General features: G+C 41.6%; 1 protein-coding gene across 3 annotated transcripts in view; it reads right to left on the bottom strand.

Moving 5' to 3' along the window:
* The window catches only part of WDFY2 (WD repeat and FYVE domain containing 2), a 324,311-nt gene that overhangs the window by 128,420 nt on the left and 170,914 nt on the right, over positions 1-24,977 (bottom strand). For all 3 annotated transcript variants that reach the window (XM_080662909.1, XM_080662908.1, XM_080662910.1), the window contains exon 2: positions 15,573-15,640. In XM_080662909.1, the coding sequence (XP_080519035.1) occupies positions 15,573-15,579 (7 nt within the window). In that variant the 5' untranslated portion in view covers positions 15,580-15,640. The remainder of the gene's footprint in view (positions 1-15,572; positions 15,641-24,977) is intronic.

The following is a 24,977-nucleotide window of genomic DNA, read 5'->3' as shown; positions in this document are numbered from 1 at the left end:
TTCCATGCTATCTGATTAAGATTTGCCATCTCCCTTCTCTGTCTCAGACTTATGACAGTCAAGGAAGTATATTTGGCAATATTTTAAGATAGTGAAAGCTAAAAATAAGATAGAAAAGAAATTGGTGCAGGCTATGTGCAATGGGAAATAACATTCTCTTACTTTTACCTTCATGGCCTGCCAAAATCTTATCTTTAAAATTAAACACTATTTTTGTTTTGTTTGATTAAAGTATTACAAATAGTAGTACACATGTCTCCTTTTTACCCCATTGACCTCCCCCCCCCGGCCTCCTCTCTCCTCTCGCACATGCCTCCACTCCCCGTCCCCAGTGGCTGTGTCCATTGGTTATGCTTATATGCATGCATACAAGTCCTTCAGTTGATCTCTTACCCGCCCCCCAACCCTCCCCTGCCTTCCCACTGTAGTTTGACAGTCTGTTGGATGCTTCTTTGTCTCTGTACCTATTTTTCTTCATCACTTTATGGTGTTCTTTATATTCCACAAATGAATGAGATACTGTGATATTTACCTTTCTCTGACTGGCTTATTTTGCTTAGCATAATGCACTCCAGTTCCATGTATGCTGTTGCAAATGGTAAGGATTCCTTTTTTTTTTTTACAGCAGCATAGTATTCCATTGTGTAGATGTACCACAGTTTTCTAATCTATTCATCTGCTGATGGGCATTTAGGCTGTTTCCAAATCTTACCTATTGTAAATTGAGCTGATATGAACATAGGGGTGCATATATCCTTTCTGATTGGTGTTGATGTTTTCTTAGGATATATTCCTAGAAGTGGGGTTACTGGGTCAAATGAGAGTCCCATTTTTAATTTTTTGAGGAAATGTCATAATGTTCTCCACAGTGGCTGCACCAGTCTGCATTCCCACCAGCAGTGCACGAGGGTTCCTTTTTCTCCACATCCTCTCTAGCACTTGTTTGTTGATTTGTTGATAATAGCCATTCTGACAGATGTGAGATGGTACCTCATTGTCGTTTTGATTTGCATCTCTCGGATGATTAGTGACTTTGAGCATGTTTTCATATGTCTCTTGGTCTTCTGTATGTCCTCTTTCAAAAAGTGTCTATTTAGGTCCTTTGCCCATTTTTTTATTGGATTGTTTATCTTCCTTATGTTAAGTTGTATGAGCTCCCTGTAAATTTTGGAGATTAATCCCTTATCAGAGATAACATTGGCAAATATGTTTTCCCATGCAATGGGCTTTCTTGTTGTTTTGTTGATGGTTTCTTTTGCTGTGCAGAAGCTTTTTATTTTGATGTAGTCCCATTTGTTTATTTTCTCCTTAGTTTCCATTGCCCTAGGAGCTGTATCGGTAAAGATATTGCTACGACAAATGTCTGCTATTTTGCTGCCTATGGCTTCTTCTAAGATTTTTATGATTTCCCGACTTACGTTTAAGTCCTTTATCCATTTTGAGTTTATCTTTATGTATGGTATAAGTTGGTGGTGTAGTTTCATTTTTTTTTTTTTGCATATATCTGTCCAATTTTCCGAACACCATTAATTGAAGAGACTGTCCTGACTCCATTGTATGATCTTGCCTCCTTTGTCAAATATTAATTGAGCATAATGGCTTGTGTCGATTTCTGGGTTCTCTGTTCTGTTCCACTGGTCTATATGTCTGTTCTTGTGCAAGTACCAGGCAGTTTTGAGAACAGTGGCTTTGTAGCATAGCTTGATACCTGATATTGTGATCCCTCCAACTTTGCTCTTCTTTCTCAAGATTGCTGCAGCTATTCAGGGTCTTTTTTTATTCCAGATGAATTTTTGGAGAGTTTGTTCTAGGTCTTTGAAGTATGCCATTGGTATTTTAATGGGGATTACATTGAATTCATAGATTGCTTTGGGTAATATGGACATTTTGATGATGTTGAGTCTACCAATCCAAGAACATGGTATATTCTTCCATTTGTTTATGTCTTCCTCTACCTCTTTTTTCAGCATCCTGAATACAGGTCCTTTACCTCCTTGGTTAAATTCATTCCTAGGTATCTTAATTTTTTTTTGTTGTTGCAATGGTAAATGCGATTGTTTTTTTAGTTTCTCTTTCTGTGAGTTCATTATTAGTGTATAAAAAAGCCATAGACTTCTGGGTGTTTATTTGTATCCTGCTACATTTCCAAATTCATTTATTAAGTCTGTTACTGAGTATTTTTTAAACGTAAATCTGTGTAGTTTCAGGCAGGTATTCAGCTTAAAGGTTAGAAGAAAATAAAATAAGAAAAAACTCCAACCTGGGCAATTATATCAATAACTACATAATTTGAATGGGGAAAAGCTCAAGAGATGCAAGTCCTAGAAAAAGGGAACTCAAGAGACCAACATCAACCTCAACAGAGTCAATAATTAAGTGGATTAGAGAGAAATTGTCCACTTGTGTTTCTAATACTTGTACACCATAGGTCAGGGGTGGGGAACATCTGTGTAAGGCCTGAGAAATCATTTGGTCTGACCTGGCCAAGGCATTAGGGGTGAGTTAATTAAATATAGCAGACTAATTTTTAAGTTGATAATTTTTTATGGCCTACAAATAATGTTATAAATATCCAAATGGCTGTTGGCAGAAAAATGGTTTCCATCCCTGATCTTAAAAAAATATTGTACTTGCTTTAAAAAAAAAAAATGTAGTTGAGAGCAGGATTCTCACAATTCTTCTACTTGGGGAAAAGTTTCCTAATTTCTATTACTTATACCTATAATTCTTTCAGTTTATGACTTATTTTCTGTCCTTTGCTGATAGGTTGAACTTTGCTCAAATCAACAGAAGTTTCACTGACGGGTAAGCCTGAATTTCAATCACACTGACTGCTTTACAATGCTAAAGGCATTATTTGGCAGGAAACATGAATCTTCATGGAATGTTCTGGTGGGAACCTTAAAACTAAGTAAACAACATTACTTCCATGAATAAAACTTCAGTTGTTAAAGGCATCCTGGTGAAGTTAAATGTCAAAATTCTGAGTTAAAAGGGCTTTGAATACAGAGCCTTCAAGGAGCACCCCACCACCACAAAGCAAAGATTTAATTTCCTGATCTTACTTCATTCAGCCCTGTTTGTCACAAGATAGTTTTTATTATGTTTACAATATTCAACTCATGTTCTATTTTATTAAGAAAACTTATATCTATGACTTCGAGTGCCTGGTGTTTAAAAGCATTTTTTCATTTAAGTCAAATATTTTATGTACTCAAACAAAATGAACCATTTATTTTCTTTTAATTTAGTGAGTGACATCAACAAAATTACAGTGAATTATCAATAGTCACTTTTTCTCCCTGACAAGTTGTAAGTTATAACAAAGTGATCTAAAAACTACAGCAAATATAAAATTACTGTCCGATGAAAATCAAACAAAAGTATGCAAAATAAATGGCTTAATTACTCAGATTAATATCTGTTATCTTCAGTTTAAATAATCAGTGTTCTCCTTCATTTCCACTAAAAATCAAAAGTTCCTTAGGTACCTTAGTAAACATAAAAATGAAAAGGTAACATTATTTCAAAAATGTAAATACTATAAACAATACATTGTTTTTACACATGGTTCCATAATATAACCTATATAAAATAGAAACCAACAAAGGAACAATATACATCATAACTAGCAAACAAGAAGTTATTTGAAATAAGGTATAAACAACAGGATGAGCATTTCCTATATCCCCCCATCTGCCAAGAAACACCCTCAATCCAATTAAAGATATTGTCTAAAAGTGACCAAAACAAACACTAGCTTATAAAATCAGAACTGCCAAACCCATTATTTTCAATACCTTTCTATCATGAATGTAACTACATGAATTTCCTCCCCAAACTTCAATAAACCCAACAGAAGAAGTGGGATAACACATGAACCACTTTCACAGTCCTAAAATATTAAAAGTTGTCCTTTGACTTCACCAATGGGAAAATTCCCGTTTGCAATTTACATACAGAATAACTCATTTCCTTCCCAGATAAAAAGATATGAAATATTAAGAGTTTTAATATTCTAAGTCCTCAATTGCAAGTTATCCGTTGCTCTGGGAGCAATTTTCATCCTTTTTCATCTCATGGCACACATAAACTACTAAAATTCTGTGGCACACCAAAAAATGTATCTTTGTCAATCTGACAAAAAAAAGTAGGTATAGTTTTGATTCATTCACACCAGATGGCTAACATGCTGGTTGTTGTCATTTTTTTAATTTGAGAATCTAAGGAAAAAGAGGTCAGTATCCTGGATTAATAGCCAGTTATTGCATGTTTTAAAAATTATTGCAGCTCCAGGCAGTGTAGCTCAGTCGGTTGGATGTTGTTCCAAATATTGAGAGGTCACCAGTTCAATTCCTGGTCATGGGCTAGATCCCCAATGGGGGGCATGCAGGAGGTGGCCGATCGATGTCCTGCTTTCACATCAATATGTCTTTCTCCTTCTCCTTTCCTCTCTCTCTCTCTCTCTCTCTAAAAATCAATAAAAAAATATTTTTAAAATGTTCTTACAACACACCAGTTGAAAATCACTTTTCTAAGACTACAGTTCCAACAAATAGGAAAAGGAAACCAATCTAGTCAAAACTTCACAAATTAGCAAATCTTTCCTAATCCCTCTGGGTTAAGATCAGCAATGTATACATTGCTAAACACCAATAACCTGAAAGGACTTTACAAATACTTATTTGATATTACAGGCCAGGTGCATGGAATTCGTGCATGGGTAGGTCCCCAGGCCTGGCCGGCGATCAGGGCCAATTGGGGCTTTCCTTCCCCTGGCTGCCGGCTGCTGGCCAGGGCCTCCCTTCGCACCCACCTTGGCCTGGTGCCGCCTGCTCACCTGCTCCACCATCCCGCCATGGTCCTGCTCTCTTCGGGGCCCATAGGGCTGGCAGTGCCTCTACTGCTGCCTGCTGCCAGTGCCCCATCACCAACGCCCGCCATGTTCCGCACTACCCCCTGGTGGTCAGCATACATCTAACTCCCAGTAGGATGAACTCACGCCCGTAGGGATAATTTGCATATTAGCCTTTTATTATATAGGACTAGGGGCCCAGTGCACGAAATTCGTGCACTGGGGGGGTGGGTCCCCTCAGTCCAGCCTGCCACCTCTCACAGGCTGGGAGTCCTCAGGGGATGTCCTACTGACGGCTTAGGTCCACTCCCCTTGGGGAGCAGGCCTAAGCCACAGTCTGGCCTCCCTCTGTGGGGGACTGGGCTGATCAGGGGAAGGCGCCAGCCCCATCACCCCGCTGCTGCAGCCACTGCAGCCACCGCAGCCACCAAAGTGTTTTCATCAATGTGGACTCCAGTCCCTTCACCATGAAAAAATGACAACTTTCTTTAGGCATTTTCAAGATGTGTCTTTTATAGGCTATGACATTTCTTTCTTTTTTTTTTTTTTCCCCTCACCTGAGGATATGTTTCCATTCATTTTTAGAGAGTGTGAAAGAGAGAGGGAAAGCCAGAGAGAAACATCAATGTGATAGGGACACTTTGATTGGTTGCCTCCTGCATGAGTCCTGACCTGGGCCCCGGAAAGGGAGGAGCCTGTAACCTAGGTACATACCCTTGATCAGAATCGAACCTGGACCCTGCAGTCAGCAGGCTGAGGCTCTATCCACTGAGCCAAACTGGCTAGGGCAGGATATGACATTTCTTAGCCCCTCCAGCAGTGGACCTTTGTTTTTTTCTCTAGGACTGTGGTGGAAAAACCCTAGATCACCTTCTTGGATTCTTATTACCCAAGTTACCAAGAACACTGCAAGTGGCGGCGTATAGGGAACTTAGCCAATGAGTGGTCAGAAAAGGTGTTTACGCTCGAACTGGTTTGGCTCAGTGGACAGAGCGTCGGCCTGCAGACTGAAGGGTCCCAGGTTTGATTCCTGTTAAGGACATGTACCTTGGTTGGGGGCACATCCCCAGTGGGGAGTGTGCAGGAGGCAGCTGATAGTTGTTTCTCTCTCATCGATGTTTCTGACTGTCTTTCCCTCTCCTCTCTTCTCTGTAAAATCAATAAAATATATTTTTTTAAAAAAGAAAAGAAAAGGTGTTTCCTCTGCAGCTCATGCACAGAGGATCCCCTGTGTTGTGTCCACTGGGCTAGGGGCGTGTCCCCGCGGTTCAGGTCCGCACACCCCCAAGGCCAGCAGCCAGCCCCACGTTGTGGGTGCCGAGTTGGGGGCATGAACCCGGGCCACCACTTGGTACTGGCGCACACACAAGTGGCCGCCCCACCCCCAGACACTTGGCACCTGCACCCATAGGCCCGGAGTGGCCGGGGGCGTTCTGAGACCCTGGCAGCTCAGGGCCTACACACAGGCCTACAGGCTAGGAGCGGTCTGGGTCTTGAGGATGTTCCAGGGACCCAGGCTGCTCAGCACCTGCGTATGCAAATTAACCCACCATCTTTGCCGGGTTAATTTGCATACACACTCCTGATTGACTTGTGGGTGTCACGGAGATACAGTCAATTTGCATCATTCTGTTTTATTAGTGTAGATATCTCATAACCAGAAAATGGACAGTTTATCAGTTAGACTTCAGACCATAGAAAATGTAAAGGTCTCCCCCAAAGCTGACTCAGCAAATTGGTAGCAAAAATGCAAATCAAATACCAGTTTCCCTCCCAGGCATAGGTTCTAACATACAAGGTATTTTAAATACAGTAGTTCCCCTCTCCCCTTACCTGCAAGGGATACATTCCAATAACCCAGTAGATGCCTGAAAATACATATACATACTATGTAAACCCTATATATACTATGTTTTTCCTATACACACATATCTTTTCATAAAGGAAGCACTTTATGGGTTCTCTTTGACTTATGTTAATTGCCAAACACCATTACTCTTTTAAAAAGAATTTTTTAATACAATTTTTTATTAATTTTAGAGAGAGAGGAAGGGAGAGGGGGAGAGAAACATTGTTGATTGCCTTCTGTTCACACCCCTACCTGAGACCTAACCCACAACCCAGGTAAGTGCCGTGGAGAAACAGTCCAGAGATGAAAGACGCTGACGACGCCTTGCCACGCTAGCAGTCAGCAGCTGTGTGTCGCAGCAGGTTGCCTAGGACCAAACCAGAGAGGGTCGGACCTGCATTGCCACCATGTGCCCACCATCCAGATATCATTGCTGACATGTACACATAAGGAACTGTTGGACATTGAAATTGGGACTCAAACATTTTTTGTTATTATATGTTTATTTCTAGTCTGCAGAGGCAAGATTTTTTAAAGGAAAGAAATGGGGGAAAAATAGATACAGAGGCAAAGAAGCATTGAACAGACTGTCAAACTACAGCGGGAAGGCAGGGGAGGTTGGCGGGGGGGGCGCTGTAAGAGATCAACTGAAGGACTTGTACGCATGCGTATAAGCATAACCAATGGATACAAGACACCGGCGGGGGGTGGGGGACAGGTAAAGGCATGTACTGGGGGGTAGGGGAAGTGGGGAGGAGGTCAATGGGGGGAAAAAAAAGAAGACATATGTACTACTATTTGTAATACTTCAAACAATTAAATAAATAAATAAATAAATAAATAAATAAATAAATAAATAAATAAATAAAATGCAAAAAAAAAAAAAAAGGTGCCCTGAATGAAAATCTAACCGGCAGCCTTTCTGTACACAGAATAGTGCTCAACCAACTCAGCCAGGCTCAGCACCATTACTCTTTTACTTTGGGTTCATTATTAAATAAAATAAGGGTTACTTCAACATTAGCACTGGCATTGTGAGACATTCAATCTGATCACCAAAAGGGCTACTAAGAGACTAAAGGCCAGGGAGCATGTACAACAGGGAGAAGCTGGACAAAGGGATGATTCATGACCCAAGTGGGACAGGGAGAGATTTCATCACACCACTTAGGACGGTGCTCAATTTAAAACTCATTAATTGTTTTTTTCTGGAATTTTCCATTTTTGACCACACTGATTGGCTGGTGGGAGTCGCGGAGGTATGATCAGACCATGTTTGACCACACTGACTGAAACCATGGAAAGTGAAACCACAGATAAAGGAGGACTACTGTACTCCAATCTTTTTTTTTTTTTTTTTTTTTTACATAATATATTTTTACTGATTTCAGAGAGGAAAGGAGAGGGAGAGAGAGAAACATCAATGATGACAGAGAATCATCGATCAGCTGCCTGCTGCATGCCCCACAATGGGGATCGAGCCTGCAACCTGACATGTGCCCTGACCAGGAATCGAACCTGTGACCTCCTAGTTCACAGGTCGATGCTCAACCACTGAGCCACACTGCCAGGCTTTACTCCAATCTTAAACAATTCCTATTTTTGGGTGAATTTAATGTAAACAGCAAAACTATGTTCAAACTTCATCTCTATATTTGTCTTACCTAAGATCATTTACTTAATGCATTCCCTACCTCATTTCATAAAGAATGTGAAATGGCTTAAAAAAAAACAGATAAAATAAAACCAAACAATAGGAATAAGCAAAAAGTCATGACTAAGAAAATACATAAGAACAGAAAGAAATTAGAATATAGATCTATTGTGAAACAAAATAGGTTTCACATTTCACATTATCCTTTAGAACCATGTACCAGGTCCTTAGAACTGTTCCTCCAAACCTTTTCACCTCATGGTAGATACAGAAAATTAGATTTGGATGCCACTGGAGTGAAAGGAAGAGAATACTAGGGCCAAGATGACTAGATTACCCCTGCTCTGCTACAGGGATCAGTTCTCAGACCCAGTAAACCATTTGGGCCATCCTAGTATGTTGTAGTGTTCATGCTAGGAAGTTCCACCTTAGAGAAAGCAAAGGGTTTCTCACTCTCTTATTTGAAAAATATTACTGCTTAGTGCTTCTTATCAAAAGGACACTGAGCATTATGGTAGACAATTACTTCAAAAATAGCAATAATGTACACATCAGTCTGAGATGAGAGCACAATGAATGAAGGCATTTCTGCACAGGGCTAACACAGAGTGGGGAAAATCAAAATACAGATGAATAATCAAACTTCATGATGCCACTATAAATAGACTTTCAACCAGGCTTTAGATTAAAAACTGGGAAATAAACAGTTAAAAATTATGTTTTCCAGTGAGAACTAGAGTTCCTATACTTTAAAAGTTAACAAAGACACAGAAAACAGTGTGGTAGTTACCAGACGGAAAGGGGTGGTGGGTGGTAGAGGGTAAAGGAGACCAAATATATGGTGACGGATGATAAACTGACTATGGGTGGTGGGTACAAAATGCAAAATACACATCATGTATCATAGTAATGTACACTTGAAACCTTTACGACCCTATTAACCAATGTTACCCCAATAAATTTAATTTTAAAAAAAGAGAGATAGCCCAGTCGGAGTGGCCCAGTGGTTGAGCATCAATCAACCTATGAACCAGGATGTCACAGTTTGATTCCTAGTCAGGGCACATGCCCTGGTTGCGGCTGGATCCCCAGTAGGGGTCCTGTAGGAGGCAACCAATCAATGATTCTCTCTCATCATTGATGTTTCTATATCTCTCTCCCTCTTCCTTCCTCTCTGAAATCAATATAAGTATTTTTTTAAAAAAGAGACAAAATAAGTTAACTAAGTAAGTAGTAAAGTGACCAGACTTGTGTGAAAACTGACAGGCCCAACCACTACTTCAGACTGGACAAACCATCCCCTCAGGCCACAGCAGAAAGCTGGAAATATGACAAAAGAGGTCATTTGATGGCTCTGTTAGGTGTGCCTTTTATCTGTAATTAATCTTTGAAAAACTGTCTTCTATTTTGCTTTGGGAACAAAGTTATAAACACTTAGGAGCCAAAGTAAATTCCACCTGCCTATCCTGGCAGGAACAGAACCCACAGAGGTTTACCTATTATCCAACACACCCTAGTCCTGAGGCTTTGCCCCTCTTAACTGCCTATTCACTACATCACTGGCAGACAAGCTGTTTTACCTCTGTGCCCAAGGGGAAAAGCTGGCAACAAAGGCCCAGACATGATACCCAATACTTTAATAGAGTAAGAAAAATCTCAAATACCTGCCACCCTGGCTCCTGCTTGAGATCTCTCTCCTTCATTCCTTTGTCTGACCTAGTTGGTAAAGTAAATCTAAAATATCCCAACCATGAAAATAGAAATGCCTGTGCTTTTCATGTGTATGTGTGTTTTTTTCCTGTGTAGTGTGATGCAATGTGGTGATTGAAATGGTATTTATCAGATGCCTGAAACAAATAAGCACACAAATGGACACAACAGAAACCTCAACTCTATACAATCAAGAAGGCCCCTTTCTGGTTTCCAAACCCAGGCAGGTCCCAGGAGAGTAGATTGTAACTTGATCTTGTCATAGGCAATAAGTAGGTACTACGTGAGATATGCCATGAGGATATTATTTTTTTAGTATTTTTCATTGATTTTAGAGAGGGAGGAAGGGAGAGAGAGAGAGAGAGAGAGAGAGAGAGAAACATCAATGAGAGAGAAACACCGATTGGTTGCCTTCTGCACGCCCTCCACCTGGGATTGAGCCCACAACCTGGGCATGTGCCCTGATCCAAAATCGAACTGTCAACCTCTTGGTGCATGGGTCACTCAACCACACCAGCTAGGCAAGAGGGTATTATTTTTTTAAATTTATCTTTATTGATGATATTACTTTTTGAAAGAATATTTGATAAGGAAATGCTCTTACTTCTCACACATCCATAAAAATCAGCTTTTAGGAAACTACAAAACAAGTAATCAGTTACCCAAATTCTCTAAACAGCAGGGGTTTAAAATGGAATTTTTGTGACCATGTTTCCATTATGCCTACTTCCCATGTTTTAACACTCACCATGCATCATAGGTGGTGCTTATTTTAGGTCTGCCTTCCCCACCATGAAGACAGGAATCATCTTCCATATTTAACCACCATATCCATGGTGTTTAGTACAGAAGAAACATTTAAAATCTGCTGAATGGACTACCCACAAAAATTAAGAAAATAGGATAAATATTTCTTTATGCTGTTCTTTACTTGCCCTCACTTTTCCCAGACTATTATCAGCTTAACACCATAGTAACAGCAACAGGCTCAGTCCTTTCTCTCTAAGAATTATAGAGATCCAAGAGAAACTGAACAGAGGGGAGGAGGTATACAATTCCAATCAGGGTTAGGCTGAGTCACATTCCTGCAGTTGCAAGGAACAGAAACCCACTGGAAAGAACTTAAGCACAAATGGGCATATCCAGTAAGAGAGGGAGTATCTCTTGAACTCAAAGGAAGAAGCCAAGCCAGGTTTCTGGGGGTTAGGAGGATGATGAGGAAAACCTTCAGCATCACTGGCTCAGGATTATCTCCCTGTGAACCAAGTAGTCCTTCCTTCCTTGTTCACACTTTCCTTTAAGCAAATCAGCTTTCATGGCTTCTTCAAGTACACAAATGCCTCACAGCTCTAGGGTATACATGTTCCCAGCTCAAGGGACCAGCGTACACTGAGACTAGCATTTCCTACTTGAAATTCTAAATTCCTGGGAAAATCAGATTGGATCAGGGGCAAACAGCCTTAACCAGGCAAGTCTGGTTTCTCCTGGCTCCCTCCTAAAGAAGACATGGGAGTTCCACAGAAAAGACAGGGTATGAGGAGACTCCCAAAGCAGTAGCTGTGTTTGTTATCATGGTGAGTTTACTCATCTTTCTTTTGTCTTCCACTCCCACATGTTCACTCAGCCTTATCACACCGCCTTTTAGGCTCACTCACTGCCATCAAACTTAGCCTCCAGTAATCATTCTTTCTCATCTAATGCCTTCTGTTTCCTTCTCTCCATTAAACTTCAAATTCTCAGTGCTACCCAGAACATGACAAATACTATATTTAAAAGGTGTTTTAATGGACAAAATAAGCCATTATTATATGTACAAGATATTTTGTTTTATTTGGAATTTGGATACCACTATAAACACACAATGTGGTCATGTCCACCAAGTGGTGTCCATATTACAGCATCCAGATATACTGTACCTTTTCACTTATTTTATAACTAATACCACATACCTGTCATTTAAGGATAATATTGACAAAAACACCTTTAAAAGAAAGGATTGCAAAACGACTTGTTGGAAATTAAAAACTATTTCAGGTTTTCTAATTAACCAAAAATGTAGCATACTTCCTTATGCAATAAAATTATGCCTCTCTCAAGTTAAACAAAACTTAAATTCTTGCTCAGACATCAGTGACTATGTTATCTAAATGCATATGATTCCTAGGGACATAAAAGCAAATTTCTGACCAATTATGAAGAACACAGCCTTTTGTTATTTTATCTCTCATGGTAGTGGAACCATCCTATCTAATAAAAGAGTAATATGCAAATTAACCATCACTCGGCTATACCCACAAGCCACGCCCACAAGCCACGCCCACTAGCCAATCAGGAGCGAGTATGCAAATTAACCCCAACCAAGATGGCTGCAGCCATGGAGAGAGCAGGAGGGAGGCTTGGGTTGCCCCGGCGATGGAGGAAGCCAAGCTTTCCGCACACCCTGGCCGGCCCAGGCCTCCGCTTAAGGCTACAAAGTTTTAATGATAGAAGATACATAAATCCCCCCAAAAATGGCTGCTGCCACGGAGCAAGCAGAAGGCTTGGCTCCACTCCAGGCTACAAAGTTTCAATTGTAGAAGATAAATAAATCCCAGATCCCAGGGCCTCTGCTTGGGTCACTGGTGGGCGTGGCTAGCCTGCAAACCACCACAGGCCCCTCGCCCAGGCTGCCCCACACCCCAAGGGAACCCCCACCCTGATCCGGGACACCCTTCAGGGCAAACCAGCTGGCCCCCACCCATGCACCAGGCCTCTATCCTATCTAATAAAAGAGTAATATGCAGATTGACCATCACTCCAACACACAAGATGGCTGCCCCCATGTGGTCAAAGATCCTGCCCCCATGTGGACACAGGATTGCAACCACAAGATGGCCAGCAGGGGAGGGCAGTTGGGAGGGACCAGGCCTGCAAGGGAGGGCAGTTGGGGGCGATCAAGCCTGCAGGGGAGGGCAGTTAGGGGTGACCAGGCCAGCAGAGGAGGGAAGTTGGGAGCAAACAGGCTGGCAGGGGAGCAGTTAGACATCAATCAGGCTGGCAGGGGAGTGTTTAGGGGGTGATCAGGCTGGCAGGCAGAAGCGGTTAGGGGCAATCAGGAAGGCAGGCAGGTGAGCAGTTGGTAGCCAGCAGTCCTGGATTGTGACTAAATGGGCAGTCGGACATCCCTCGAGGGGTCCCAGATTGGAGAGGATGCAGGCTGAGCTGAGGGACACCCCCCCACCCCGTGCACGAATTTCATGCACCGGGCCTCTAGTCCAACAATAAAAGATTATAGACATCATCTTGACCATATGTATTCCTTGTTCATATACAAATCCTGGCACCTAGCTTGATGGTCTGTATATAGTAGGTGCACCGTAAATGTTTGACTAGAATGTGTACTTTTACCTATGTATTTACAAATCAACACCACATATGCCTGAGGCTTTATATGCGTTTATATAAATGTATAAATTGCCACAAGACAATCTTCTCAAACTGTGAACCAAGTAGTCCAAGTAAGATGCTAGGGATCTTTTTAGAACGCAGATTCTCATTCAGAAGATCAGGACTGAAACTCAATATTTGCATTTCTAATAAGTTCTCAGGTGATCCTGATGCTGCTGGTCTACGGGCTCCATTTTAATGTCCAAATAATCGCTTTTTACTCCTTATACTAGAACACCATAGGTAAAGTATGCAAATAATTAGAGGGTCTTCTTTTCAAAGACTGTGCTCAGTCATTACGAAAATTATGATAATGTTCTCAGGGAAACTCTTTATTAACAGATTCAAGTCTTCAATAGTATTTATTTATTGAGCACCTATGCCAGGTGCAGAAGCTACAGCAGTCTTTTAGTCATTCTTGCAGACAACTTAATAAATGATGAAAATGCAACCCAAAGCTGCTTCTGTATTCTCAGTGATATTCAAATAAAGAGAGCATCAGAGAATGACACTTAAATGTGTATGAATGTGTATATGGTAAGGGGTTATATAAGTTATTGCTTAGGATCCTGTGTCATCATGAGGTTCCTATTAATGTTTATCTCAAGTACATTTCTTGCTTGCTATCCCAAGCCCTCACCCTTCTGCCCAGGTCTGCCTCTCCTCTGCCTTCGCAATCAAGGAAGTGACCAGTCTCTGGGATCAACTTCAATTTTTTGGATTATAGACCTTCCCCATCCCTTTCAGTGAGATGTTTTAACTAGTCTGATGAAAAAGCAAGACCATTAATCAGACTGGTTCATACCATTTAAAGGTCAAGAAAAAAATCAATCAGAGAATTCATTTCCCTTTCCATATACCTAAGTCCCCATTATTGCCTTTACATATAATGGTGTCTGCTGGAGGTACAATAGGTAAGGGACAAATGTAAGTACTCAGAATTACAAGAAGTTTCTTCTTCACTAATGTAGGGTTGAGTACTTTGTTCAGCTCTGGGGTTATGACACAAAATTCTAGAGACACATAAAACCTCAAAGATAATTTCAAAATCACAGAAAGCCATTACATCCTTAATAATTCATTTGTTCATAATCAGGCAAATTGTTATTTATGTTGTTACTGCATTCTTTTGCCAGAGGCATAAACATAATCACATCTACAATTTAGCATGAATTTATTTTAGTTATATTTTATAGCATATAGTTCTCAAAATGGATACTTGTATCAAGAAAAAAGATGCAAACTGTAGCAAGCCAAAGGGTATATGAGCCCGAACAGCAAATCTGAGGGATTTTTCTAGGATGTCAATTTTAATTAAGATTTGAAAGAAGGGGAATAAGGGAAATGTTTACTAATATAACTGATAACGAATGTAAATAATGGTTTTACACTAAAGCAAATATGGAATAGGATGCCCAAACTTCATTAATTTTAATGATAAAATTAAAATACTAACTGAAAAGAAAGTTCCTATTTTGGAGAGCTAGGTCTTCTCTCCCTACAAGGGAATGTCTACCAGTGTAAGAATCTAAGAATCACTCATATATTTTTCTTAAAGTATATTGGAAAGATTTGCTATTTATCAGTGTAAGGACATATTTCTCATATAAGATCTTGGGGAAATGAGGTTGACTTCCATTTAGATTGTTTCAATACTAAACAAATTCTTTTAAGAACTGAATGTTCAGTGTTGAATGTCTTGAATTTTAACAAATAACAACAATGCAAGGACAAATTTACTTCACAGATATAATCACAAAATTTTGAATTGTCTAAGGAAGTACTTTACAAAAAAGTTAAAATGTCAGAGAACAGAGTGAGACTGCTGTAATCAGTCTATATGCTGTAGTCCTTCCACTAATCTCACTCAGGAACTATGCATATATAATCAATTTCAGAACAAATCTCTTATTTTACATACTGAGAGCTTTAGAAAACCTAAAGTGATTTACTATGGTACTTTCCACTGATAATCCCAAACCTCAGGCATCACTACTCAAGAAGAAAATATAGAGAAGGCAATCTCAGAAGGAAGGGGAACAATGTTTAGTTTTTTAGACAGAAATCCAGATACTTACAAGGCATCACATGATATATGCTTGGCCAATACTGCCCACTATCTCTCTTTAACCATACGCGAACTGTCCTGTAACAAAAGAAAATATGTTTTAAAGTAAGTATTTTTAGTCATAGGAAAATTTTGATAGAAACCAAACCTGTTAATTATACACACATATACATATTTATATGAAACACTAGAGGCCTGGTGCACAAAATTCGTGCACGGCGGGCGGGGCGGGGGGGGGTCCCTCAGCCCAGCCTGCACCCTCTCCAATCTGGGTCCCCTCAAGGGATGTCTGACTGCCCATTTGTCTCTCGTGTGGCTTATATGGCCCAGGTAGGGATCAGGCCTAAACGGGCAGTCAGAAATCCCTCTCACAATCCAGGACTGCTGGCTCCCAACTGCTCGCCTGCCTGCCTTCCTGATTGCCCCTAACCGCTTCTGCCTGCAAACCTGATCACCCGCTAACCACTCCCCTGCCAGCCTGATTGATGCCTAACTGCTCCCCTGCCAGCCTGTTTGCCCCTAACTGCCCTCCCCTGCAGGCCTGGTCACCCCTAACTGCCCTCCCCTGCCGGCCGGGTCACCCCTAACTGCCCTCCCCTGCAGGTTTGATCGCCCCCAACTGCCCTACCTTGCAGGCCTGGTTCCTCCCAACTGCCCTCTCCTGCTGGCCATCTTGTAGTGGCCATCTTGTGTCCACATGGGGGCAGGATCTTTGACCACATAGGGGCAGCTATCTTATGTGTTGGAGTGATGGTCAATTTGCATATTACTCTTTTATTAGATAGGATAGAGACCTGGTGCACGGGTGAGGGCCGGCTTGTTTGCCCTGAAGGGTGTCCCGGATCAGGGTGGAGGTTCCCTTGGGGTGTGGGGCGGCCTGGGTGAGGGGCCTGTGGTGGTTTGCGGGCCGGCCATGCCCCCCAGAGACCCAAGAGGAGGTCCTGGTATCTGGGACTTAATTATCTTCTATAATTGAAACTTTGTAGCCTTGAGCGGAGGCCTGGGCTGGCCAAGGTGTGCAGGAAGTTTGGCTTCCTCCATTGCCGGGGAAACCCAAGCCTCCTGTTCGCTCCGTGGCTGCAGTCATTTTTGTTGGGATTTATTTATCTTCTATAATTGAAACTTTGTAGCCTTGAGTGGAGTCCAGGGCCGGCCAGGGTGTGCAGGAAGCTTGGCTTCCTCCATTGCCAGGGAAACCCAATTCTCCTGTTCGCTCCGTGGCCGCAGCCATCTTGGTTGGGTTAATTTGCATACTCGCTCCTGATTGGCTGGTGGGCATGGCTTGTGGGTGTAACGGAGGTACGGTCAATTTGCATATTATTTTTATTAGATAGGATAGCTTAACTATACATAATATATATCTTAACTATATAAAATATACATACACATATATACATATACACCACATATGCCTCTCTAAAGATCCTACATTTAAGGCTTGTATACATTAAGAATTACATATGACTCCTGAAATATCCCCATATATGTCTATATGAGCACATGTAATGGTTATAATGAAAATTATTATTATTTTTATTGTTGTTTTGCCTCTCCGTGTTTATGATTTTTCCCCCTAGTCTGCTGGAAGCATTCATGTGCCTGGAAGCTACTAGGTTTTACTACTGAAAGAAACGCAGGGAGATAAAATGAAGCAATATGCAGTATCTGACACACAGAGAAGGATTACATAGTAAATACATAGTAAATTACACAGTCTTACCAGCCAGGCCAGGCCAGGCCAGGCCACTGTCTTGAGAGACAGTTCTTCCAAGCATGGTCTGACAATTGTAAGCTCTGAGAATCACATTTCCTGAGCTAAAGGACCAGTCATTGGGCCCACCATGAAACAATGAAATCCCATAGCAAAGGCTATGAGTGACATTCCAGGCCAGCTGGCCAGATAGAGAGCTCAGAGAGGAGGAGCAAAAGAAAGAAAGAAGTAGTCAAGAGTGGGCCATTGGGCTCTGACCAGTGGCCCCACCATGAGTTACATGAACCATGACATCATATGCACAAGTCACCAAGGCAAACACAACTAAGAGGTAAAGGGACAGTGCTCCATAGACCACAGAAAGTAACAGACATCTCCACTCTCCCTAAAAATCAATGGAAAAATATCCTCAGGTGAGGAGTAACAACAACAACATACCCTATATAATAAAAGCCTAATATGCTAAGTGTCCAGTTGACCAGTCAGCCATTCAACCAATCAAAGCTTAAGGCCACTCAACTGCTGGCTGTGATATGCACTGACCACCAGGAGGCAGACAGTCGACCTGTCGACCAGTCGCTATGACGTGCACTAACCACCAAAGGGCAGATGCCCCAACTGGTAGGTTAGCTTGCTGCTGGGGTCCAGCCAATCATGACTGAGCAAGATGGGCTAGACATGCCCTGGAGCCCTCCCAGGGCCCCTCCCCTACTAGCCAACCTCCTGCGTCTCTCCCCGGCTCCGATCATGCTCCAGTGGGGTCCCTCGGCCTGGCCTGCACCCTCTCGCAATCCGGGACCCTTAGGGGGATGTCGGAGAGCTGGTTTCAGCTTGATCCCACAGGGGGAGCACTGCTCAGCCAGAAGCCGGGCTCACGGCTGGCAAGCGCAGCGGCGGTGGCAGGAGCCTCTCCCACCCCCGTGGGCAGCGCTAGGGATGTCTGACTGATGGCTTCAGTCTGACATCCCCCGAGGGCTTCCGGACTGCAAGGGGTCACAGGCCAGGCTGAGGGGATACCCCTCTCCCCTGAGTGCAGGAATTTCATGCACCAGGCCTCTAGTATATCTAAAAGAAAATCAATCAATCAATCAATCACTGGTGGAGGATTTCAAGGTGGTGGTGGACTAGGTCGAAGCTACACTCACCTCCCCCAGGATGAAACTGGAATTACAACTAAATTAAAGAACAGTCATCCTGAATAACTAACTGAAAACTAGCTGAAGAGGAGTCTTACAACCAAGGACTTATTGAAGAAGACACATCGAGACTGGTAGGAAAAGCAGAAATGGAAAAACGGCTGGCTCTGCTCCCACAGACAGCAGCTGAGGTTCCAGAAAGATATCTCAGCTGTGGGAGGTTTCCCTGAGAAGAGTGCGGCCTAAACCAGAAACTGGGCTTCCCAGCTCAGAGCACCAGAGCCAGGAAGAGTCACCCATATAATATCTGGCTATAAAAAGCAGTGGTATTTCTGTCCGCCAGGGAGCGTTAAAGTCAGCTGCAGACACAGGCATTCTCTTAAAGGGCCAACACACATAATTTTGTGCACAGCCACTCACCTTGAACTCTGGTGGAGAGAGGGTGAAGTGGACTAGATGGCCCAAGGAGAGTCTGGGATTTGTGGCTCTGGAGAGGGAGCAGAAGGGACAGACCCCAAGAATCCCTATGCTGAGTCATTTTTCCATACCACAGATGCCATCTTTCTGGGGTGGAGGACTCCCCTTCATGTGGCACCAGCTAAGGAAAAAGCAACTTCCCCACACTCTAGACTCCCTCTCACCCCACCCTGTAGAGTTTAGGCCCTGCTGAGGAGTCAGCTGCCTTGGCCAGGTTGTAGATGTCTGGGCAGATGCAGGGGGTGTCAGTGACAGAGTTGTCTGGCTTTGGAGAAGGGGCCATTACCTCCACTTTCCCATGAAGCTGACTAGAGCTTTCCCCTCAGGATATCCAATAGAACCACCCTCCTGGCTTCCAGCAGACTCAAGCTCTGAGATCTGGAGGCTCCACCCACCCAAATCCTAGTTGGTTTTACCCAGCCAAGGTGGGACAAAGTCCAAGAAAGACTGAGTCATAAGGCTCTGGGGCCAGGACCACATGCACCACCTCCCCGGAAGACTGACTAGCACCTCTCCCTCATGGGAGATCCACTAGCACCATCCTCCCCATTCAGCCAGAGGCTCTTTTCATTGACTGAGCCTAACAAGCAGCCAGCAGGTGGAGGCAGGTGGATGTGGATATCAGGGTGCCTTGGGACTTTTGCTGACCTGCCCCTGGACCCAGTATTAGAAAAAAACAGCATTTGTGTGTAGCTTGGTCCTTTGAAAATGCACCAAGCCAAGCAAAGGCAGCCACAAACTATGGACCACTTTGTAGCTCCAAACAGGTTTCTGAGGGCCAAGCACAGACAGCATCTGACATTGGCCTGCACCAGTGTCCTTCCTAAGACACCCAGAAAGAACACACGCAATTGCCAATTTCAGACAGCATCAGAGCAGCATGCAGTAACTTCACAAACAACATATCCAAAAGGAGATCTCACCAGACACCAGACTCTGCTGTGGTGAATTCTGCTTCATGTTGTCACAACCTGCAGAGCAGCTTGCATGCCGTGGTTGGGGTTGAGCCTCACACAAAGCCAGCCTAGGAGGTCAACCCCATGCAGGAACTGACAAATAGCAATCAATACTCAATTACAATAGGAGGGGCCATATAAGTCACACGAGAGACATTCCTAGAGCGCTGAACTCAGGTGATCAATGGGAGTGCACCATTATGTACCACAGGACACCTACGATATACAGCAACCCACAAAATACTGGGAGTCATAGCAGATCTAACTACTACATAGAAACAAACACAAAGAGGCAGCCAAAACACAGAGACAAAGAAATACTCACCAAATGAAAAAAACAAAACTCTCCAGAAAAAGAGCTAAATGAAATGGAGGCAAGCAATTAATCAGATGCAGTGTTCAAACTAAGGGTTATAACAGGGGTAGGCAAACTTTTTTACTCGAGGGCCACAATGGGTTCTTAAACTGGACCAGAGGGTTCTTAAACTGGAACAAAAGCATGGATGGAGTGTTTGTGTGAACTAATATAAATTCAAAGTAAAGGAGCAGAGGGGAGAGCAAGAGAACCCTCCGCTCTTTCGGCTCCACGGGCCGAATAGAACAGCCGAACGGGCTGGATCCAGCCCGCGGGCCGTAGTTTGCCCACGGCTGGGTTATAAGGATGCTCAAGGACTTAGTGAGAACCACAAGATCATGGAAAAGGGCATAGAAAACATTTTTTTTTTTTAAGAACCAGAAAGAAATGAATAATAAAATATCTGATATCAAGAATACACTAGGTTGCATGAAGCAGAGGATCAAATCAGTGATTTGGAAGGCAAGGTAGGAAAAAACACCCAATTGGAAAAGCAAAATAAAAAAAAGAATTTAAAATAATGAGGATAGTTTAAAGGACCATTGGAAGAATATGAAGCACAACGACATCTGCATCATAGGGTTATAAAAGGAGAACAGAAAGAGTAATGAACTGAGAACTTATTTGAAGAAATAATGACTGAAAATGTCCCTAACTGGTTGAAGGAAAAAGACACACAAGTCCAGGAAGTGCAGAGAGTCCCAAACAATATAAACCCAAAGAGACCCATACCAAGACACATCATAATTAAAATGTCAAAGATTAAAGACAAAAAGAAAATTTTAAAAGGCATGAGAGAAAGACAGTTACCTACAAGGGAGCTCTCATAAGACTGTCACCTAATTTCTCAATAGAAACATTTCAGGCCTGAAGTGATTAGCATGAAATATTCAAAGTGATGAAAAACAAGAACCTAAACCAAGACTACATTCTCCATCAAAAATATCATTTAAAACTAAAGGAGAGCCCTAGCCAGTGTGGCATCTCAATGGGACAGAAAGAAGTAAAACTGTCATTATTTGCAGATAACATGATACTTTATATAGAGAATCCTAACAATTCCACCAAAAACTACTAGAACTGATAAATGAATTCAGTAAAGTAGGATATAAAATAAATATTCAGAAATCAGTTGCATTTTTATACATCAATGATGGATAGTCAGAAAGGGAACCTAAGAAAATAATCCCATTCTCAATTGCTTTAAAAAAAAAAAATACCAAGGGAAATTTTAACCAAGGGAGTAAAAGATCAGTACTGGGAAAACTAGCTATACATATAAAAGCCTAAGTGACCGAACAAACAAACAGACTGGTCAACCTGTCGCTATGATGCGCACTGACCACCAGGGAACAGATGTTCAATGCACAGGATTAGGCTCCCTCCAGTCTGGGTTGGGCCTGCAGGGATTACGAGAGGGCACAGGCCAGGCTGAGGGACCCCACCGGTGCATGAATCCGTGCACTAGGCCTCTAGTAAGATAATAAAAAAAGAAAATGAAGAAGATACAAATAAGTGAAAGCATATACCATGTTTATGGATAGGAGGAATTAACATCATTAAAATGTCCATACTATCCAAAACAATCTACAGATTCAGTGCAATTCCTATCAAGATGCCAATAGCATATTTCACATAACTAGAACACATATTCCAAAACTTTATATGGACCATAATAGACCCCGAATAGCCACAGCAGTCTTAAGAAAAAAGATCAAAGTTGGAGGTATCAGGTTACCCAATATCAAACTATACTATAAGTCCATAGTATTCTAAACAGCACGGTACTGGCATAAAAATAGGCATATAGATTAATACAACAGAACAGAGAGCCCAGAAATAAACCCATGCCTTTATAGTCAATTAATATTTGACAAAGAAGGCAAAAACATACAATGGAGTAAAGACAATCTATTCAATAAATGGTGATGAGAAAATTGGACAGATAGATGGGAAGGAAGGAAGGAAGGAAGGAAGGAAGGAAGGAAGGAAGGAAGGAAGGAAGGAAGGAAGGAAGGAAGGAAGGAAGGAAGGAAGGAAGGAAAGAAGAGAGGGAGGGAGGGAGGGAGGGAGGGAGGGAGGGAGGAAGGAGACCATCTTCCTACACCATACAAAAGAATAAACTCTAAATGTATTCAAGACTTAAGTGTTAGATTTGAAACCATAAGAATACTAGAAGAAAACAGGCAGTAAAATCTCGGACATTTCTCCTACAATATTTCTTATATCTGACCTCAGGCAAGGAACACAAACAAAAAAAATTTTAATGGGACTATGTCAAACTAAAATGTTTTTGCACAGCAAAGGAAACCACCAACAAAATGAAAAGACAAACCACTGAATGGAAGAACATATTTGCTGACATATCTGATAAGGGCTTAATATCCAAAAGTTGCAAAGAACTTATAAAACTTGACATTAAAATAAAAAAATCCAATTAAGAAATGAGCAAAGGATCAGAATAGACACTTGTCCAAAGAGGACATACAGATGGCCAATAGATTTATGAAAAGATGCTCAATGTCTCTAATCATCAGAGAAATGCAAATTAAAAACAATGAGATATCACTTCACTCCTGTCCAAATGGTACCATCAATAAATCAACAAACAAGTGTTGGCAAGAATGTGGAGAAAAGGAATGCCTCATGCACTGTTGGTGAGGATGCAGATTGATGCAGCCACTGTAGAAAGCAGCATGGAGTTAAGTCAAATAATTCAAAATTGAATTGCCACCCTAGCCAATTTGGCTTAGTTGGTAGGGCATTGGCACGCGGACTGAAGGGTTCTGGATTTGATTCCGGTCAAGGGCACGTAGCTCAGTTGTAGGCTTGATCCCTGGCCTGGGTAGGGGCGTATGCGGGAGGCAACCAATCAATGTGTCTCTCTCACATAGATGTTTCTCTCTCTCTCTGTCCCTCCGCCTCCCTTCCACTCTTTCTAAGAATCAATGAAAAATATCTTCGGTAAGGATTAACACACAAAAATATAACTCAGCCTTATAACTCAGCAATTCCACTTCTGGGAATATATCCAAAGAAACCCAAAACACTAATTCAAAAGAATATATGCACCCTTATGTCCATAGCAGCATTTTTTCCAATAGCCAAGATTTGGGAGCCGCCCAAGTGTCCATCAGTAGAGGTGTGGATAAAAAACCTGTGGTATATTTACATAATGGAATACTACTCAAATGCAAAAAAAAAAAAAGAAAAAAAGAATGAAATCTCACCTTTTGCAACAGTGTGGATAGACCTGGAAAGTATTATGCTAAGTGAAATAAGCTAGTTAGAGAATTATAAGAAGCATGTGATTTCATTTATATGTGGAATCTAATGAACAAAATAAATTAGAAACAGACTCATAGATACAGAGAACAGAATGACAGCTGTCAGAGGGAAGGGCAGTTGGGGGGCTGGGTGAAAAAGGTGAATGGATTAAGCAAAGAAAAAAAAAACTCATAGGCATAGACAAGTATGGTAATTACCAAAGAAAGAGTAGTGGGAAGAGGTAGAAGAGGGTAATGGGGGGATAAATGGTATGGAAGGAGGCTTGACTTGGGGTGGTGAACTACAACATACAGATGATGTATTATAAAACTGTACATATGAAACCTATAATTTTATTAATAAATGTCACCCTAATAATTTAATAAATTTTTTGAAAAGATGTGAAATACAAGAAAGCTAGAGGAACTATCCTAATAACACACAAAATGTTTTTAAGTCAAAAATTGTTGTAAGAGATAAAGGACACTGTGTATTGACAAAAGATCCAATTCATCAAGAAGCTACTATAATTGTAAATATGTATGTGCAAAAAAAGAGTAAAAAATGGTATCAAGTAAACATTGACAAATTGAAATGAGAAATCAACAGTTCTTCAATAATGATTGGATACTTCAATACACCATTTTCAATAATGAAAAGAACATCTAGACAGAAGATCAAAAAGGAAATAGATGACTTGACTATAAACCACCTAGACATAACAGACATAGAGAACACCACCCAATGAAAGCAGAACACACTTTTTTCTGAAGTGCACATGCAATATTCTCCAGAACAGGCCATATGTTAAGCCATAAAACAATTCTCAATATACTTCAAAAGAATGAAATCATAGAAAATATCCTCTCCAACCACAAATAAATGAAACACTATAATCCAGCGGTTCTCAACGTTTCTAATGCCGCGACCCTTTAATACAGTTCCTCATGTTGTGGTGACCCCCAACCATAAAATTATTTTCGTTGCTACTTCATAACTGTAATTTTGCTACTGTTAATGAATTGTTGTCTAAATAAGGCAAAGGAAAATCATTTGGGCAAAAATAAAAAGGATCCCAAATCAATTATATAGAAAAGATTCCTTTATTAACTTTTGGTCGAGAATATGTTTGTATATTTTCAGAAAACAACTCCAAGACCAGGTGGATTCCTGCAACAGAGAGGAATTGACAGGTCTGCTCCAACCATGAAGACAAGAGGAGAAACAGTCCAGAGATGGGAGACGCTGACGACGCCTTGCCACGCTAGCAGTCAGAAGCTGTGCGACGCAGCACTTGCCTAGGACCAAACCAGAGAGGGTTGGACCTGCATTGCCACCATGTGCCCACCATCCAGATATCATTGCTGACATGTACACATAAGGAACTGTTTGACATTGAAACGGGGAATCAGAACTGTTGGACATTGAAATTGGGAGTCAAACATTTTTTGTTATTATATGTCTATTTCTAGTCTGCAGAGGCAAGATTTTTTAAAGGAAAGAAAAGGGGGAA

This window comes from Plecotus auritus (assembly GCF_963455305.1).
Source record: "Plecotus auritus genome assembly, chromosome: 3".
Taxonomy (NCBI): domain Eukaryota; kingdom Metazoa; phylum Chordata; class Mammalia; order Chiroptera; family Vespertilionidae; genus Plecotus; species Plecotus auritus.
Note: the sequence above shows the minus strand (reverse complement) of the source record. Positions and strands in the feature narration are given on the sequence as shown.